This window comes from Mastomys coucha, unplaced genomic scaffold (assembly GCF_008632895.1).
Source record: "Mastomys coucha isolate ucsf_1 unplaced genomic scaffold, UCSF_Mcou_1 pScaffold6, whole genome shotgun sequence".
Taxonomy (NCBI): Eukaryota; Metazoa; Chordata; class Mammalia; order Rodentia; family Muridae; genus Mastomys; species Mastomys coucha.
The window spans coordinates 116,501,428-116,520,889 of NW_022196912.1; the positions used below are offsets into that span (position 1 = coordinate 116,501,428).

Below are 19,462 nucleotides of genomic sequence, written 5' to 3' on the forward strand. Positions count from 1 at the left end.
CTTCACGGCCCTCCACACCAAGAGCAAGCACTCTCCAGTGTGCATGTGCCGCTCCTCTGCAGCTTCACATCTAGTCCTTCCAAAAGCCGCCTGGGCCTCAGAGAGACAAGGACAAGGAGCCCAACTCAGTCAACCAGTGAAATAGTGAATGGTCCTGGTCACAAAGCCCGCCAAGGTCAGAAGCAAATCTGCAGGTCAGCCCTATTCCAAAGCTCCCATGTGCACGCACACATAACCTCACATATACTTGCTGTGCACAAAAATATCCCAAGTAAGTGAGGCTGTGTAGGGTGGGGCTGGCTGAATCCTCTGGAAATCTGCCCTACTAAGGCCGTCCACGGGGACAGCCTCAAGCAGATCAAGGAACTCTCGCACATTTGCCGCCCACAGGCGGAGGGCTCCGATCCCAGGATTCTGCAGTATGAACATAGCATCAAGATGAAAGACTGAGAGGAGACAGGGACGGATGGTTCCGTGGGGAGATCTCCCACTCCTGCTTCCTGAAGAGTCAGGGACTCTGGAAAGGCACATCAAAGATGGGACCCAAGAGAGACCACACAATCCTCTTTACAGAGAGGAAACCAAAGGGCAGTCCGCACTGCAAAGGCACTGGATAGGCTGTGGGGAAGGCAGGGAGCCAACAGCCTTGGTCTGACGCCTTCTCCTGTGGGAGCTGGCAACAGGTGTGCATCATTCTCATCTAGGTTTGGTGCAGAAGGACCTCGATGGAGAAAAGGGTCATGACCCAAGGCTCAGTAGAGTGAAGGCTAATCTCTTAAGGGGCCACCCTATTGTAGGTGGGACAGCGGGAGACCTGCTTAGCAACAGAGACATAGACCAGGCAGAAACCGATCTTCTTCCCAGCTCTGTAATGCAATCCTATGGCCATCCATGTCCCAAAGCCTCAGGTAGAGAGTAAGTCAGAGGCTTGGTCATCTCTGAGTCCTCACAGAATAGCAAAGGGCCTGGCAGGGAGTCCTGGGAGACACCCAGGAACAGAAGGACCGTAGGGGGCCTTAGCTTGCAACCTGGCAACCCCAGGGGTGAGACAGAGGGAGCTCCATTGTGAGTGACACCACAGGGAGGGAGAAGCAAGTGTCACAGACAACCTTGTAGCACACATGACAACAATGTGCAGTGCTTGCTCGCTACGATTCCCCCAAGTGCCCAGGCCATTCATTTCCCCCTAGGAAATATGTGCTACTTTGACAAGCTACAAACCAATAAATACTCGTACTTAAGTAGAACACAGTAATCATCGCAGTCCTGTCCCCACAACAGGAGAGCTAGCTGCTCACGGCTTATACTACTTACAACAGCAACAAAGGAGAACCAGGGATGGCATCTACTCATCCACTCACGGCAGCTGGGTGCATTGTGGGAGCAAGTTACATGATTTGCGCCATACGTTGTTTAAGGTACAGCAATGAACAGTCTACCTCTGTTTACTATCACAGTAAAAAGGACCATTTGCATGCCCTGAGTGTGAATAAATGTATTTTGCCCCGATGGGTTACACAGGAGGCTCTGGATCTTCTAGGAGGCTATTTAAAGATGCCCTCTAGAAGGTCAGAAAATCACAAGGACAGAGAGACAGCTTCAGAAGGGCCCTGGTCCTATAGCAGCTTTGTGCTGTCCCAGAAGTAAAGGAGGTCACTTGCGGTCCAGCTGGAGGGGCCCCTTAGCTTGCAGTCAAGGCCGAGTCCTGGCCAGTGGACCTGAGACACTGTCTTCTCCCTAGAATATAGAAGGACAGGAGACCCCATCCCCACTGGCATTAGACACTGAAGTTACAGATAGCATAATGTCCTGAGTAATAGGCCCAGAAAACCGGGCAAGGACCCAAGAGCCTCAGATGTTGCTCTTGCAGGCCCTGCTGTCCCGGCTGAGAGGCAGCTGTGGTCACTAGACTACCAAACTCAGTCACTGTAGGCCCCAACACCCTCCGTCACATCAGGCTCTGACTCCGCCCTACTCCTGGGCCCTCAGAGGCATCTTTGACCAACCTGGCTCCTACTGATCTTGTCAAAACACTGTGAGAGATGGGAGAAGACAGCAAACCAAAGACCTCCTGCCCACCAGGAAACCACACCCCTCTCCCACCTGAGACGAGAGAAGCACAAATCAAGGCCAAGTTCCCTCTTAGTCAAGGCTGGGCTTCCTAAGGCCAGAGTCACCTTGGTAGAAGATGAGGTTCTACACGGTCCTAGTCCAGCACAGCCTGGCCTGGGCTCCTGAGCATCTCCTGGCACTGGGGGCTGAGCTACATAAGGTGCTCCCATCTGTCCTCATGTCATCTCAAGCTTTAGCCTTGTCACCATCTGACCAACGGTCCCCAGGAAGGTTGTGCCCACTTGCCCACAACTGTACAGCTATAAAAGGGTATAGCTGGAACTTGGGCTAAATCCTAGCTGGTGGCATGTGGCATGCAGGCCCAGGCCTCAGGAACCCAAATGTAGCTCTGCTGATAACTTACTGGGCAGTACAAGGCAAAGTTGACTCCACATGGGATGCCTGAGTCTTGCCTGAAAGCAGGCCATAGCAAGGGAAAGCACAAAGAGGCTACGTCTATTGCTGCAGGGCTGGTCATGGAGGCCCAAGCCCAATGACAAAAGCATTTTGGCAGCCCTACACAGGTATGTCCTAGCTCCCAGACTCCGGCATGGTCTCCTTCTTCCAGATGTCCCTCCACACCCTGGACAAAATTCCCAGCTCAGGCCCTGCACCTCATTTCCACTGGATCAGCAGAGCTTCTAGAGTGTGACTAAGCCCCACAACACCAAGTTTCTGGGACACAGCTGCTGGCTGGGCCCCAGCAAGTCGGCATCGCCTTATAGGGCATGCTCTATGGCTGTTCTACAAAACTCAAGACGAGTAAGATGCAGACAGTGATGCTGGAGAGCAGGCTCGGGGCAGGAGCTCAAGTCCCTAGAGCGTCTGGGTCCAGAAAGGCTGCCCTTGCCTGCTGCCTGTACACAGCATCCGGGATCTGTGGGGAAGGAAGGCTCCCAAGGGAGTCTCGAGTCAGAGGCTGGACAAAACGGGGAGAGAAAAGCAGCATACAGCCAAGCTATAGCTCCAGGTCTGCAACCCTTTTGGTTAAAGCGACTAGCTTGTGTCTGGGGTTCCCTGGGACCTCCCCAGACAACCATAAATGGCATGCTAGGTTTGGAGAAAGTAAGTAAGGCTTATGAAGCTAGGGTCAGCGTCCACATCTCTATGCCCCATCATTGCTGGACAGAGAGAGAGAGAGACAGAGAGAGACAGAGAGACAGAGACAGAGACAGAGACAGAGAGAGACAGAGAGAGGCAGAGAGAGAGAGAGAGAGAGAGAGAGAGAGAGAGAGAGCAGGCGCAGAATTGGCCTTTGCCAAATCATTAGCATACCCCAGAGCAAAAGCTATCCCAGTCTCTTGTGTATTGCAGACCACACAGCATCCACCCAGATATAGGAGAAAGTGAGCTGCCAAACAGGACTGTAGGAACCAAAAGCCAGGACCACTGTGGAGAATCAGCCCTGATCATCCCTACTCGGAGCCAACCAGGCAGGTGTATGTATACCTGGCAGGAGTGTCTGGTTCCTTCCTGTGGCGATATATCAGAGAGACCACTGTATCATGGCTCAGCTCCCCTTTACATCTGCATTTTCTGCAGGTCAGTAAGGACAACTGTATCAGGACTCGTACACAGTACTAAACCACTGTTTGAGACACATTCCATGCACCAAGCTCCGCGCTTACTTTACCTGAATCATCTCAATGCTTAGAAACCCGTGAGGCTGAGCCAATCAATATTCCTGTTCTACAGATGAAGAAATGGAGGCTTGGGGAGGTAAAGTTATCCAGCTTTAAGAGACAGCCCCAGTGAGCTTCATCTTCATGAGGCTCACCCACTAAAACTCAACACCCGTTCCCCACCCCCCTGTCCTGCTCAGTAACAGAACCCTGAGGTCATTCGAGGTGACAATGTGCTCAATGAAAAAAACATCACACTCCTTGCCTGCCGACACCAGATGTGGCTCAGTTCTGACCCAGGCATGGTCAGAAGCAGAATTACAAGGGACTTCTAGGAAGGCCACCAAGGGAGAACAGTGCCATGTGGGGGTCAGTTCCCACAGTGCCTCCACTGCTCAGAAAGAGAACAAATGTTGCTGCCATCCCAACAACACAGAGCCACAAGGCCAGCAGAGAGGGTGGAATGCGACAGACAGTGGTGTGGCCCTCTGGAGCCCTGTGCTGCCTACATCCGGCATCTTTAATGTGGGAGAAAAACATACCCTGTTTTCTTTGGACCACTGGCATTTCGAGTCCCCTACTGACAGATGAACTCAAATCCCACCAGTCTCCCTAGGAAGCTTCAAGGGTGTGGGATGTTGGAGAGTTAAACAGATGGGACTAGACAGAGCAGGAAAGGGGGGCTGGGACCAGGAAGCCTTGGCCCTAAGGGGCAACAGCCTTGCACAGGGAAACTCCAGTGGCTCAGGCCACTGTCTCCTGCTTCTAGCATAAGTCTCCTCACGCCAGTTGAAGCTTCCTCTCTGGAACACTGCCGTGGTCCTTCAGTGTCTTCAAGACGCCATCATTTTTGTGTGTTTGGGTTGTTGTGTTTCATTCTGCTTTGTGGTTCCACCTATACAGTCCAGGCTGGCCTGGAATTTGCAATCCTCCTGCTTCCACCACCTGACTCCTGGGATTACAGGCATGTGCCAGTACACCCAGCCCTCTCCATGGTTTTTGTTCTCCCTCCTGGGGACTTTCACCATGGTAACTAATCTCATTTTCCCACATGCACTGGCTGCCAGGAGGCTCAGAATTGCCCTGATGTGCTCCCACAGCAGAGGTATTCTTCTGTCCCTGCCCTCCTAGCATCTCTATATTTACTAGGGTTTCCTCGGGAGGAAGAAGTGAACAGTAAAACGGGGAGAATGCTGGAAACCTACTCATTCTAGACCACAAAAGCTCACGCACCCTCTCCTGAAAAGAGTTAAATGCCAGCTCACCTCACAAGTTAGAACTTCACAAAAATAAAGAAGATGGGGACTGGAAAGAGATCAGTGGTTAGAAGCACAGACTGCTCTAGCTGGGTTCATTTCCCAGCATCCACACAATGGTTCACAACTATCTGTAACTCCAGGTCCAGGGGATTCTACGCCCTCTTTTGGCCTCCATGGGTACTGCACACACGGTGCACATACATATATACAAACACACACACACATTTAAAAAAAAAAAAACTTTTTTAAAGAAATAAAATTACTCCCAGTTCATGAATGCAGTTAGCTCTCTGTGCCTGGCAAGTCCTGCATCCAAGATTCAACCAACTTCAGATCAAAAACATTTGAAAGAAATAGTTACAAGTGTGTTTACCACATACAGAATATATCTGTTCTTATTCCTTCTTTCCTCCAGTATTTACGCTGTGCTGGGTATGATAAATAGCGAGAGATGACCAGCATGAACTGGCTATATGCAAACACTCTATGCTCTTAATAAGGGACTTAAGCATCCATGGACTCTGGTACCCACAGGCATTTCTGGAATCAGTCTCCCAAGGGATGAGCCTTTTGAAAATAGTGTGGGATGATTCATCAACCTGTGACTAGGAAAACAACAGCAAGCTCTTCCACAACTCCAGGCTGCACACACACATGAAGTGTAGACCACAAATCTCCCACAGCACACAGACACATGACCACCATCTCCAGAACTCAAAGGAACTGTCTCCCTAGCCAATATGGTAAATCTGAACATCTCAATTTTAAAATCACTGAAAGGCATGAAAGAGGCATCACAGAATCAGAGAGAGAAGGAAAAAGAGAGTAAGTTAGCAAAAGTACAGGCAAAGCAGGAGGAAATAGCTGCTCTGAGGAAACGAGACAATAGGGAATGTCTCCAGTTCACACATCTCCGGAACATTAAATCATTTTCTGCTGACTTCCAAAGATTTCTTTGCAAGATGCTTCTATATGCTAGAATGTACAGTGGCAGCCAAAGCCCCCCAGAAGAATGAGATGCAACCCGTGTCCCTAGAGAATGTAGGGGCAGGGTAAGTCCCCAGCCTGACACCCTGAGGTGGGGACTCGGTGTGGGTCCCTGGAAAAGGAGAACAAGCAAAGGCTTTAAGGAGATGGAGCCTGTGAGACTGGTTTTGAGGGGACAATTCATATTCACCAGATGGAAGAGAGGAGAGAGATGGCCGGCTGCAAGAACAGCGTGTCTGGGGGACAGGGCATGGCTTGAGGACACTCAGGGACACTGGGGGCTCTGCTCAGTGTGCTTTAAAGGCACACTTGGTTGAGGCTGGAACTGGGTACCCTGGAACAAAAATCAACTACACAGATTCCATTGATCCCTTTCAGGAATGGGTCCATCAGTCTACACACACCCTGTCACAGTGGCCAACAGTGTCGACATGGGGTTTGCAAGAGAAAGAGCACCTACGTGGCTGTGCAGTAGAAGTGACCAGTGCAGGAAAGGGACCACAATGCCTCCAGGAAAAGGGACCACAGGAAAGCACTGGCTTTCAAAAACACAAAGCCAGCAGTGGAGTATAAAGATCAAGTGACAGCTGGAGAACACTGTACTAAGTAAGCCAGCCCATACTAGTGCAGAGAAGGCCGAATTAGCAAACACAAGCCAAATGCAGAGGTACACACCTGTAATGTCCACTTAGGATCCAGGCTAGCCTCAGCCACTTAAGACCCTGTTTTACACACGGATACATGAGTATGCGTACTGGCTCTCTCTGGTGCTGGGTCTCTGGTTCTGTCTCCCCACCCACCCAAGTAAATGTAGTATAATGCTTATGCTCCAACCAAATGATCCCACAATGACCTAAGAGTGAATCAATGTCTAAGAGTTGGGCTGTGACCTCTACAAGCCCTCCCTGGCACACTCACAGTACATTCATATACAAACACACACAATACATTGAAAGTAAAAATTTTAAGTGATAATCTGAGTTTACTGGTGCAGTGGTACATGTCTGTAATCTCAGTACTTGGGAGACTGAGGCAGAAGGAAATAAAGTTCATCCTGTGCTTCACAGCAAGTCTGAGACCAGCCTAGGCTACAGAATATCAATATATATTTATAATTATCATTACTATTATCTTAAAAAGAGGTGGACTGTAAAGACAGTGTACTAGCTCTGAATGTCAACCCCATGGCCTTCTTGCTATAGGATTCTCTGTTTGCTCACTTGTAAAATGGGGGTGATAATGAAAGCAATATCTACTACAGAGAAGGATTTACCAGTCCCTTGTCAGACTACTGTAGGAGGATCCAAGCAGTTAAGTGCTGGGGAAAGATCCTAAATGCAGCGAGGCTGTTTGCACACTTGTGGTGGCTCCTGTCTCCTCTATTAGGAGTGCTCCTAAAGAGCTAGCAAGCAAACAAGTGTTCAGGACCGGCGGCTCCACCAAGTCTCTGACTGCCTGCCACTCCAGAGGCCCAGAGGCCAGTGCTGGGCATCATCCCCTACCCTCTTCCCGGGAGGCAGAGCAGGAGAAATCAGACACAGCCCCACCCCTTCCCAAACCGACTGCCCAGAAGAGAAGAACAAGTCTTAGTCCCCATCGGTCTGAAACTTTTACAGGTGACAGGAAGGAATAGTGAGACCGAAGAAAAAACCCAGCAAGGTGTCCCTGAAGTAGGGCTGGCCATATGTGGAGACAGAAGCTTCCAGGAGGAAATGTGAGGCTCTTTAAGACCACACTCTCCCAACTTTGGAATGCAGTGTGGTTTTCCCATAATAGAAAGCTTTAAAAGTAATATTGAACGAGCCTTCTAGAACCTTATCTGCCTTCAATGGCTTTTCCTCCACCTTCCTCTTCTCTCTCTCTCCCTCTTTCTCTCTCTCCCCCCCCCATCTCTCTCTGTCTCTCTCTCTCCACCACCAAGCAACTTCAGGCAACTACTTGCCTTTTCTGTTTCCTCGTTTATAACACAAATTACAATCTTATAAACATAACTGGACTGTATATAAGGACAAAAATAAATGTGTGTGGATATTTACACCAGAGCACAAAATGTGTGCTCAGCCAGGGTCATTACCCAGAAGGCAATGTGCTAGGGTGGTGACTATAAGCCATCCTAGAAAGTGCTTGTTTTATGCAGCCTTTGCCTCCCTGGGTTCTCTAACATCCTAATTCTAGAACAGACCCAGGCATGAGGGACACTGTGGGCGTACCAGCCTGAGACACAGCCTGTAGGCACTGAATGAGAGAACACAGACTGCAAGCAAGCCATGGCCACCGGCAGACCTTAGGGCCTGGATGCCTCCAACTCAGTAAGGTCACTTCTAGACACCTATCCAAAGTGAACACTGAGATATGTTCCAAACCTACAAAGGCCTAGGCTCAGACATCCATGGCAAGACTGTTAACCGCTGTAAGGCAGAAGCAACCTTGAGCTGAGCCAGACGCTCACACAGATGGCAAACGGGCAACGGAGACAGCTAGTGTAATAGTCCGTCTAATCTCCCAAATCCATCTACCCCACACACAAATGCAGGTCCCAAGTCGAGCACCCAGACATGTTTTCATGATTTGCCTCTGGGTTTACATCCCAAGATTCCAGCAATGAGCACATGCTACTCAGATGTGCAAGAAGAATATAGAGCTACTGTTAACCAACCAGGGCTGGCATGGCCGGAGGGAAGCAATGGCTTCAACATCTATTCACTCATCCAGCAGAGGCTAGACCCTGGGGGAGGGAGGGGTCCGTGGAAGAAGTGGGCGGGGTCACAGAGAAGAGCGTACCTGAGCAGCGCTGAAGGCAAATGGCAGAGGCGCTGGGAAGGAGATACTGCCTATCTATCCTGCAGGAAGACAAGGCGCTCTGTGTTCTCTGGAGGTGAGCAGAAGGTTATGCATGTCTCTTGCCTGTGCCTGTGACAGCTGTCACATCAACACACCATTCCCTCAGCTGCAGGGCTTCCCCTATACTCCCCAAAATGTGCCCTCATCCAATGTGACCAGTCCAACATGACCTCATGTTCTCAGCTCCAAGTGTCTCCAGCTGTAGCATGCACCAGATCACAGACAGATTCCGACTGACAGATTCTGACTGAGCTAGCACACTCAAAGCCCCCCACAGTACCAGCAATGGTGGTGCTGTCTCAGAAGCCATCCTTTGAGCGGCGGCCTCGCCCCAGAACTGGATGCTACCAAACATCATTTTTTGCTTTTCCTCTTCCAAATCCTTTTCCATTCCTTCCTGTTTCTCTTTGTCTCACTTCTCTTTCCTTTAGTCTCATGTGAACTTGCTTGCCACACTCCGTCAAAGGACATCAGGAAGCTTTGACAGTGGACCCTGTGGAGGCTTAGTCCCAGCTCAGCTCAAGGCAAAATAGGAAGGCCTGGGGTTCGTGGTGCCGAGAGCGAGGACACACACAGGGAGCCTGCTTCCCTGGTCACCTTCTCCCATCTTGTTCCAAGGATTTGCTCCTGTTAACTCAGTGAGTCAGAGGTTAGGGAAGAGAAAGGTTCGCAGGGCTGAAGCCTGCTAGCCACTCAGGATAGCACCTATACACATCCATTAGAGGACGCTGAGGACAGGGGTAAGAGAAAGCTGGTTGTAATTAAAGGATAATTCAGTAGCAGGGCATTTGCTAGAATGTTCAGATCCTAAGTCCATCCTGAGTATCACACACACACACATACACACACACACACATGCATGTGCACACACCAACCAGAACAGGGACTGCCTGGCAAGTGCTTCAGCACTCAGCAGCCATCTTTAGAATGTTCTCACACATTCCAAGATGGGATTTTTGTTTTGTTTTGTTTTTGGAGACAGGGTCTCACTATGTAACCCTGGCTGGCCTTGAGCGCACAGGGATCCACCCGTCCCTTGCTCTACAGCGCGGGTACTAAAGGTCTTCCAAAATGAGTTTTTAATGGCTACAAAAAAAACTGATATGAAGACACTAATTTACATGATTTTCCCATCCCATGTGTCATTATTATTAAAAAAGAAAAAGACAGGGATGAACATAAATTTGTCTATTTAACATATCTAAATAAGTGGCTGAGAGTGAAAATAATTTTCTGCATTTAGAAAAAAAATAAATAAATAACCTGTACCTTAGTTGGGAAAAAAACCCATGCAACTTATCTTCAAAAACAAACAAACAAACAAACAAACAATTTGCAAGCTAAAACCTTTAATAACTAGAAATCCAAAAGTTCTTTACAGTGAGGTTGTACAGCTCTTCCTCCCAAGCCATGTTTGTCCCTTCCCAGGCCACGATGTCCACAGCAAAAGATGAAGATCAGTGAGTCGGATTCCTTTAGCAATTATCAGGGTAACAAGTATCGTCTCCCTTTAAAGATGAAGAAAATGAAACCCCACAGCTAGAAAACTCAGGCTAGGACTGCTCAGAGAAGTGAGCTATTGTTATCACTGGCCTCTGATGACCACAGAGAAAACCTCATGTGTGGAGCCAATCAGACTGTGGTAGTCATCTGTACTGGCTGGTTTTGTGTGTAACTTGACATAAGCTAGAGTCATCACACAGAATGCCTCAGTTGAGGAAATGTCTCCATGAGATCCAGCTGTAAACCATTTCCTCAATTAGTGGGGAGGGCCCCTTGGGGGTGGTGCCATCCCTGGGCTGGTAATCTTGGATTCTATAAGAAAGCAGGCTGAACAAGCCAGGGGAAGCAAGCCAGTAAAGGACATCTCTCCATGGCCTCTGCATCAGCTCCTGCTTCCTGACCTGCTTAAGTTCCAGTCCTGGTGGAACTTGGTGATGAACAGCCTCGTGGAAGAGTGAACTGAATAAACCCTTTCCTCCCCAACTTGCTTCTTGGTCATGATATTTGTGCAGGAATAGAAACCCTGACTAAGGCATCATCCTTGGAGGTACTAGTCTGCTGAGGGTCAGCTATGGTCAGGTGGCCCCCAGAAAGCCACTGCTTACAATGGGGGTAACGTTTTCCACAGGCTCTTCCCACTAAAAAGTCCATAGGGCTTACTAGCACCAGAGAACCAGGAAGAGCTAAGAGCCCCTTTATCTGGGGCCAGCTGCTGGGGACACTGGAGAGAATGGAGCAGCAGGAGGACCTGACTGGGCTGGTCACTCTATACCTTTAATAAACCTACTAACTACAAGAACTAGTCAACAACACTATACTAGTTCCCATACCTGGAACTAGGCAGAAAACATTCTACAAATAACGTTTGCAAAGCTGAATAACTCGGCGTTGTGATATCTACGGAGAAGTGTACTATGCAACCAGGCAACTGCCCCAGCTCTAAATTAGCCAGTGACTGAGACCAAGCCTTTGTGCCCTGAATTCAGTACACTTCTCTGTCATCAGCATCTTCCTCTCCCTGGCTGTTCTTCCTCTAGTCCCTGGAACCCTGGAACCCAGAAAGAAACAAGAACCACCTGGAACTGACCCCTCACTCTTTCTTCCTCCCAAATCCGCCCAGGTACCACATCTACCTCCCTTCATTGCCATGGTAAATATTGCCTGATTGTATCTCCCCTAGCCCAGCTATAACCCCAACTTCCTGCTAGAGATCTAGCTTTTTGCCTTCCGAACCAGCTTTTTCCTGACAGCTTCTTTGTGCCCTACAGGGCGTTCTTCCTCCCTGCCAATCACAGCACACCTCTTTCCCATCAGATACCCTTCCTTGCCCAGACCTGCCCCCACCAAAGTTCACCCTGCCCCTCAGTAGTCTGGGCTCTCCCATTCTCTCCAGCCTAGTTTCAGGACCCACAGTCCAACCTACCTAAACCACTAATCACCAACAGACACCTTTCCCAGCCTCCAGGTCTGGATGCAGGATCTCTATGCCCCATCATGCTAACCCGATACTTTCCCATAACACTTAGGGCCCCATTTATTCTTCATCAATAGATATCATCTTCTCTACAGAGTTTCCCAATGTCTCCCCCTCCTTCTCTTCCTCCTCTCATTCCCTCAAGGACCTTAACCTACCAAAGAAAGCCTGCACCATCCTTAGGGCTTGCCCATCAGCTCCGAGCAGTCATCACCATGGTTGTGCCCCTCCCTGAACTGCAAAGGCACAGCACCAAGTTCTACTCCAATCCTGAGCACATGGTCTGGTCTTGGAGGTATACGGCCTGCTCACATCTGCTTCTCCGTTTTACCTCTCCTTGGAGGCTTTATGTCTGCCAGCTCTTGGCGCAGGGTGGTTGCTCTTCTAGAAGACCCCAGTTCGACTCCTGACACCTACACAGTGGCTCACAACAATCTGTAACTACTGTGCCAAGATATCAAACATGCTATTCTGGCCTCCACAGGTCCTGCAGGCAAGTGGTGTACAGACATACATACATACGGGCAGAACACCCATACACATCTAAAAAAAATTTTTATTTTACAGTACAACATCTCAGTACAGCTCAGGAGAGACCAGCACAGAGAGCCCACTCCCTGTTGAATCTAGGGAAGCTACTTGCCAGCCTGAAAAACAGTGGCTGTCCCAAGACTAGACTTCATAATGTCTGAATCTGCCAAGAATTTGGACAGAGGAATCTGTAATTGGCTACTGTACTTTTCACACTTGTGGCTTACTCATTTAAAATAAAAGCCCAGGCTAGCAGTCCTTGCCTTCTCCCCAGGGGGTTGGGGTGGGGGTTTGGAAGCCAGGCGTATGCTCTGCAGGGGCAGTCCTTGCCTTATCCCCGGGGGGGTAGGGGTGGGTTTGGAAGCCAGGCGTATGCTCTGCAGGGGCTTTGCCAGCATGCCAGCTGCATGCAGGTAGGCCAGGTGACAGCCCAGTCTTTTCAGATCTTGCTCCACTGAGTTCAGGGATATGGGAAGGGGTAACGAAAGCCAGCATAGGAAAGCTTCTCTCCTGAATCCATCCGCAGAGCAGACCCGAGTAACACGGGGCTTCCGATGAGTCCTCAGGCAAGCCCAAGACCCAGCCTCAAACCCAAGATCTCTCTGCACAAGCCGTTTCCAAGAAGGATATTGTTTCTCTAAGAAGGTGGCCACTGCTCTGTGTTAGCACTTGCTCAGTGTAGCAACTGCCTAGCTATGTTTGAGGCTCGTGGACTTGGGGGGTGATTAAGTCCTAATGGGTCTTTGGGCTTGGACCACGACTCTCAGGCAGGCCCTACTGGGTGCATACAGCTTACCCCACCTGGGGAAGTTTCCTGTCCTCTGACCCTCTGGGCCCCTGGTCACCTACAGGCCACACAGGTGTCCAGGCTGCCATATATAGAGAGCGATGCCTGTTCAACCTCCACCTTGTACCTTACCTCAACCCTTGGGTTCTGCCCAGCATCTCAGCACTAAGCTCAAAGCAGGAATCTTGCCTCTCCACAACAGGCTTGCTGGAGCCCCTTCCTCCTGAGTTAAATCATGTCATGAGAGATCAGGGAGGCCAAGGAGACCTCACGGGTCCCCTGCAGGAAGACCTGCAGAGCATCATGATGGCCCACCGCTGTCCCCCTTTAAGGAAGTACCTAGTTCTGAGATGTAAACAGCCTTCAAACCAAACCCCAAGATTAATGTTTAAAACGGTCTCCAATGGCCCGTTTTTAAGCTGACATCTGAAATGTCCCGTCGTTTAAACACTTGCGGAGGATGTCATATCCAACATGATGTAAATTATTAACATTAGAAAATAAAACTGTTATTATTCCTCTTTTAAATGGTTCCAATGTGGTCTAAATCCCCTGGTGATCCGAGATCCACCATCATCCATTTTTCTGATTATATAATCAGCCCCTTCTTAGACAGCTGGAAATCGGACACTGCTCCTTTTTCTCCCTCAGTCTTCCCTTGGTGAGGTTTAAACTGTCAGGGTATTTTACACTGGAAACTCTCTTACTAATTATTCTACAACACTGCTGAGCTAAGAAATCGTAAGTACAGAGCTGTTCCTCCTTCAAAGACTTTTTTATGTGGTCATAAAGCTCTTATACACATCAGAAGTTTCTTCTGAACTACATCATTATTGCTTATAAATGCATAATTGATCAACATGACCGACATATACTCAAAACTGCACAAGTAACATGCATAAAAAGAAAACTTTATTATTAGAGATGCAACTTTGAATAGGCGCATGGGACTTTTTAAAAAGTCATTTCCCGCATCTGCAGATGAGTCCTACCTACTGACAGAATAAGGCAGTTTTAACTCTGTTTTGGCTTTCAGTTCTCATAGAAACAAGTGTTAAAAAGCAAGGGAAAGGACGGGCAGTGGTGGTGCACGCCTTTAATCCCAGCACTTGGGAGGCAGAGGCAGGCGGATTTCTGAGTTCGAGACCAGCCTGGTCTACAGAGTGAGTTCCAGGACAGTCAAGGCTACACAGAGAAACCCTGTCTCAAAAAAACAAAAACAAAAACAAAAGAAATCAAGGGAAGGAGAGATGGATGACTGTGAAATTCACCACCCATGTGCTAGCCAGTTGATAACTCCACCCGGTCCTCCTTCAGTTTCGGGACCAGCACCATTGAACTACCTCCAGCCATTGTCTCCCAGGGTTATAATGACCAGCTGCCTTCCTTGATGATGAGGGCTGTGTCCTGTGGTCCCACATGGAGGTGCAGCTCTGCAGATCATCAGCCTCTGTGCGCCAGGCTCAGTGCCAGTCACGTTACCTGACTCAGTCCTCGCAAGCCTGGCACAGGCCTGCTGACTATCTCACTGTACAGACTGGCAGGCTCCTGGCACGGTGCAGACCACCTTGGTCTTCATTTCCTGGTGGGAATGGCTGGGGCGGATGAAGGGATCTGCCAGCCCTCAGTGCTCGGCATCGCATGCTCACAACCAGCTCAGCTTTAGAATAAACAGCCACTTCCTGGTACACCACAGTCCTCATAAACGCCCATCACTGATGCTACTGCTGCCAACAGGTACCAGGGAGAGAAATGACCTCTGTGACCTGGATAAACGGGCACGATCTTCCCCCGGGGTTATTCTTGCTTAGATGCTGAACCCTAGACAACAGCGGGAAAGGCCAGCAATGCTAGGTGGGGAGTATCTTATAAGTGGATCGTCCTTTCACACAGAAAGGAGACCAAGCTGCTGTAAACCAAGCAACCCAAATCAACCCTAATCCCACCACCCACCAGCTGACCTCTCCAAAAGGCCACAACATCTTGAGCCTCAGTTTCTACATCTCTACAAGAAAGATACCTCCTCCCATATAATCAGGACCTGACAGAGGAGGATGCTGGGGGTGGCTCAGACTCAGTCACCTAACTCTCTAACTCATTCACGCCTAACTCAGTGACCGGTATCCTGTCTATTTCCAGCTTCCAGGGGCCCAGATCCTGGGATGTGGTGAACGGAAGCCAAACTGACTTTGAAAATTCAGCCAAGTGATTTGCCTTCCAGTTTTTGCAGTCTCTCCCAGTGTCTTCAAATCTGAAACTCTCGAGACACTCCCGGAGGTCAGGAGGAGGTAAAGGGAGAGGCATCACCATTGACTTTATTTTTAGATGCCCGAGAAGAAAGTGCTCAGTTTGGCTTCACTCCGTGCCCAGACACCACTTCCTCCCTCAAGCCGTCATCCAAATGAACAACAGACACATCTTGAGAGATTTCAGAACCCTTTTGTCTGGCACACTCTAAACAATGGCTCCAAGGCTCCTGTCCACCCCCAGCCAGCATACCGGGAAGATCTGGGGCCAGTCAGGTATGTGAACGCCTGCATGGGGAAACCCTTTCCCACAGCTGTGGAGTAGAGACCTCCTGAAGTTGAACAACAAAGAGCTCTGAGTGTGTATGCCCCGGTGGGCTTTCTAGAAACTTCCTCCAGAGGTCTGCAGTCAACCTTGATCTGGTCCCCTTCCCAGGCAACCCTCTGCAGCTGCATGAAGACACAGCCTTCAGGGGCTGGAGAGATGGCTCTGCAGGCAAGAACACTGACTGCTCTTCCGAAGTTCCTGAGTTCAAATCCCAACAACCACATGGTGGCTCACAACCACCCGTAATGAGATCTGACACCCTCTTCTGGTGCGTCTGAAGACAGCTACAGTGTACTTACGTGCAATAATAAATAAATCTTAAAAAAAAAAAGACACAGCCTTCAGAGCAAATCCAAGGGTGGACGGCTTGGAACACAGTCAGGTTCGTCTTGTGCAGGGACAGTGACACAGGGAAGGAACCAGGCACAGCTTTGGTGCACACATCATAACCTGCCCCTCACTATGGGTCTATAAATCTGAGTTCACATAACCACGAGGGCCGATGTCTCTTACCAGAATATCAACAGGTAATCCCGGGCCCAAGCTCTCAGACAGGCCAAACGTGCCAACTGTCCTGAGATGCTGCTGCTGGAGCCTGGATATCCCAATTCAGGGCCATCTCTCCATTCTCTCTTCCCCCTCCTTCATTCTATCCATATTTGCTTTTCCCTCCCCCTCCTTCCCTTCTTCCACCTACCACTCCTCCCTCTATCCATCCATTCCCTCCTTCTTTTCCAGCCAATGAGCGCAAAGCTGAGCACAGAGGACACGATGATAGCACAGACAGCGAGGCAGTACTGTTCCTTCATCCTTCCCAACACAACCCAAGAGCCTTGACCTCCAGGACCCCTTTCCTATTCCTCACCCATTGTAACTCTCCAAATATGAGCAGCCATCAGCGAGTCCGTACCCAGCTGGGGACAGAAGCTATGTGAGAGCTCCAGGAGGATGTCACAATCCAGGTGCCCAAACTATCACAGAGACAGATTAAGTGCATGCTTAGGTCAGCACATGGCAATGTACAGAAGTGGTCTCACTCACCTGCACGACTTCTATCCCTCGCTTCCTGCAAAGAAAACAAAAAGAAAGAGAGTTACTTCAGCAGTAGGCCAGAAACACCCCCTCCAGACTAGCCACTGCAGTCTGGACTTGGAAGGACAGCGTGAGGGAGGGTGGCTCAGGCCAGGCCTCTCCTACTAGCAGTCTCAGAAGAACCACCTTTCAAGGACAAGGTGTGTGGGCCCTGAGCCCCCAGTTCCCCTCACAACCTAGAAGAGATGGCTGATTTGCAGGGCAACTTAGCTGGTACCCTGTAGAACTGACAGAAACTGTCACCCCCGGCCCCTGAGCCAGGCAGGCCTTCACAATAAGAGCTCTGGCCTGGACGGCCCCAAGACTTCCCGGTTTATCTCAACTATTACTTACAGGTGGATCCCCTAGACTCTCATCTTGATCTGAACACTCTGTCCTGGTTTCTGGGTTCACCTCAGCCAATCACACTGGCCAGCCACTTTCCCATTTGTGCTAATCCAATGACCTCTAGCTGACCATAACCCTGCCTCCCTAGTGCTGGTATTAAAGGCATTAAAAGCATGTACCACCATACCTGCCACTAACTGTTTCTAACCACTAAAGCTTTTACGGTTTCTGTTTGTTTGTTTGTTTGGAGACAGGGCTTCTTTGTGCAGCCCCGACTGTCCCAGAACTAGCTCTGTAGATCAGGCTGGCCTCGAACTCAGAACTCAAGCGATCCATCTGCCTCTGCCTCCTAAGTGCTGGGATTAAAGACCTGCCCTACCACCACCCAGCCATTATTATGAACTTTTAACATACAAAGAAGTGGGTTTCACTGCGACATTTCTATGCACATACATCTTTACGATTTGCTATTATTCATTCTTTGTGCCCATTCCTGTCTGGTCACCTTCCTCCCTCTTCTTGTTCCCGTGTCATGCACATTCAGCTGCCCTCACTACCCCACCTCTCCCTTCCCTCATCTGGTCCTCAAGCATACACCTAAAGGATTTGGAGTCAGCACACCGAGTCTGCAGCTGCACCACTCACAGCACGCGGGCTATGGGACCAATAATCTATGGCTCTGTCAACAGATGAATGCATAGAGAAATGTCTACAGTGGAACTCTATCCTGCTGTGAAGAGGAATGAGACAGGGGAGTGAATGGAACTAAAAGTTCACTGTGCTAAATGAAATAAGCCAGACTCAGGAAGACAAATATGTTTTCTCTCACGGTGGAATTAGCCTGGACTTTGTGTCCTCCATCTTTCCCCCACCACTGAGTATCCATCAACCTTGTCTCTCCACGCCTGTTTAAGCGCATGGGTTCTGTGTACAGCTTTCTGGAGCATACCACCACACTAAGGTTCCCTGCTCCATTCATTCATCGACATGCCTCGAGTTTCTTACTGAAAGCCCGAGGTAGGACCATCTCTGTGAGCTCCAGCATGCAGGGCTGTCTCAGTCCTCTCCAGGTGTGTGCACAGCATCCAACCTTCCCCAACCCACTCCCACAGTATACCCATGATCCCGTATCTCCATTCTTCCAGTCCTTCCAGCGGTACAGACTGCTGCCACTCAGGGAGAAATGGGCATATTGAATGGCCCATGTGAATATTTTACTGAGAAAGGGTGGATGCTTAGAAAGAAAAGGCTGGGTCCAAGCAAGGTCAGGGGCCTGTGGCTTACTCACTTGCCTGGGCGCCCTGTGATGAAAACTGAGTAAAATTAAAAACTGTGCCCAGGCCTAGTTCTGGTGCCTACCAGCCAACAGCTGCTCATAAAGGGCTGCTGTCCAGTAGAGCTATAAATATGGGAAAGCAGCTTAGCTTCCGGGCCTGGCACAGCAGTCAGAGGGCACAATAAATGCCACGGCCAGCCTGCATCCCCGAGGCCTCAGGAAGCAGGCAGGATCTCCCCTCTGCCGAGGTCATCCTCATCACTTCTAACATGTTTGCCAGCTGATGGGCAAATGTTTCCTGGGGACCAACAGAGGAACTGACAGGGGAGACGGTCGGGCTAAGAGCCACTAGAACCAGCTGGGTCAACTGGAGAAAGCAAGGGCTAGCATGCCCTTAACCCTATGGCCCCAAAGAACCTAATGAGGGAATGCTATGGCTGTCACCATTGGAGATTCTCAGGTCATTTCTTCTCCCTGCACTTCCTGAAGGAATGGCAGGCAATACCCACCTGCTCCCATGACTTCACAAGGCACAGGCCAGACACACAGCAGCAAAGCCTCAGGCCAACTGTGCCCACAGCAAGGGGACAGTCATAAGGAGCCTCTGCAAACTGAGAACCTGGATCACCTGTCCCCAGATCATTCCCAGATCATCCCAGCCCAACCGGAGAGAGACGCAAACTGTAGCTGGCCACATGGGAGAGGGAAGCTGGCCCAGGCAGGCCACACAGCCTTTAGCTGCTCAAAGATGGACTCTTACACATCAACATATGGATGGGAAAAGCAGGTGACAGGAAGGCACACACCACCCACACCTGGGCCAGTTTCCCTCTGGAGAAACTGATATCCAGATGATGTCAGTATATGGCTCTCACCTGTTAAGCCACCCCAATCCATGAACAGCAATGGGGAGGTCTCTAACTTTGAAAACAGATGGGATGCATCCAATAAAGAAGCAAGTGAGGCTGGGCAGTGGTGGCGCACACTTTTAATCCCAGCACTTGGGAGGCAAAGGCCAGCCTGGTCTACAGAGTGAGTTCCAGGACAGCCAGGGCTACACAGAGAAACCCTGTCTCA

At 49.7% G+C, this 19,462-nt stretch overlaps 1 protein-coding gene across 4 annotated transcripts in view; it reads right to left on the minus strand.

Annotated features, from left to right (window-relative positions):
• Positions 1 to 19,462, minus strand: part of Itpk1 (inositol-tetrakisphosphate 1-kinase) — a 140,666-nt gene that overhangs the window by 91,779 nt on the left and 29,425 nt on the right. For all 4 annotated transcript variants that reach the window (XM_031355378.1, XM_031355388.1, XM_031355383.1 and 1 more), the window contains exon 2: positions 16,732 to 16,756. In XM_031355378.1, the coding sequence (XP_031211238.1) occupies positions 16,732 to 16,756 (25 nt within the window). The remainder of the gene's footprint in view (positions 1 to 16,731; positions 16,757 to 19,462) is intronic.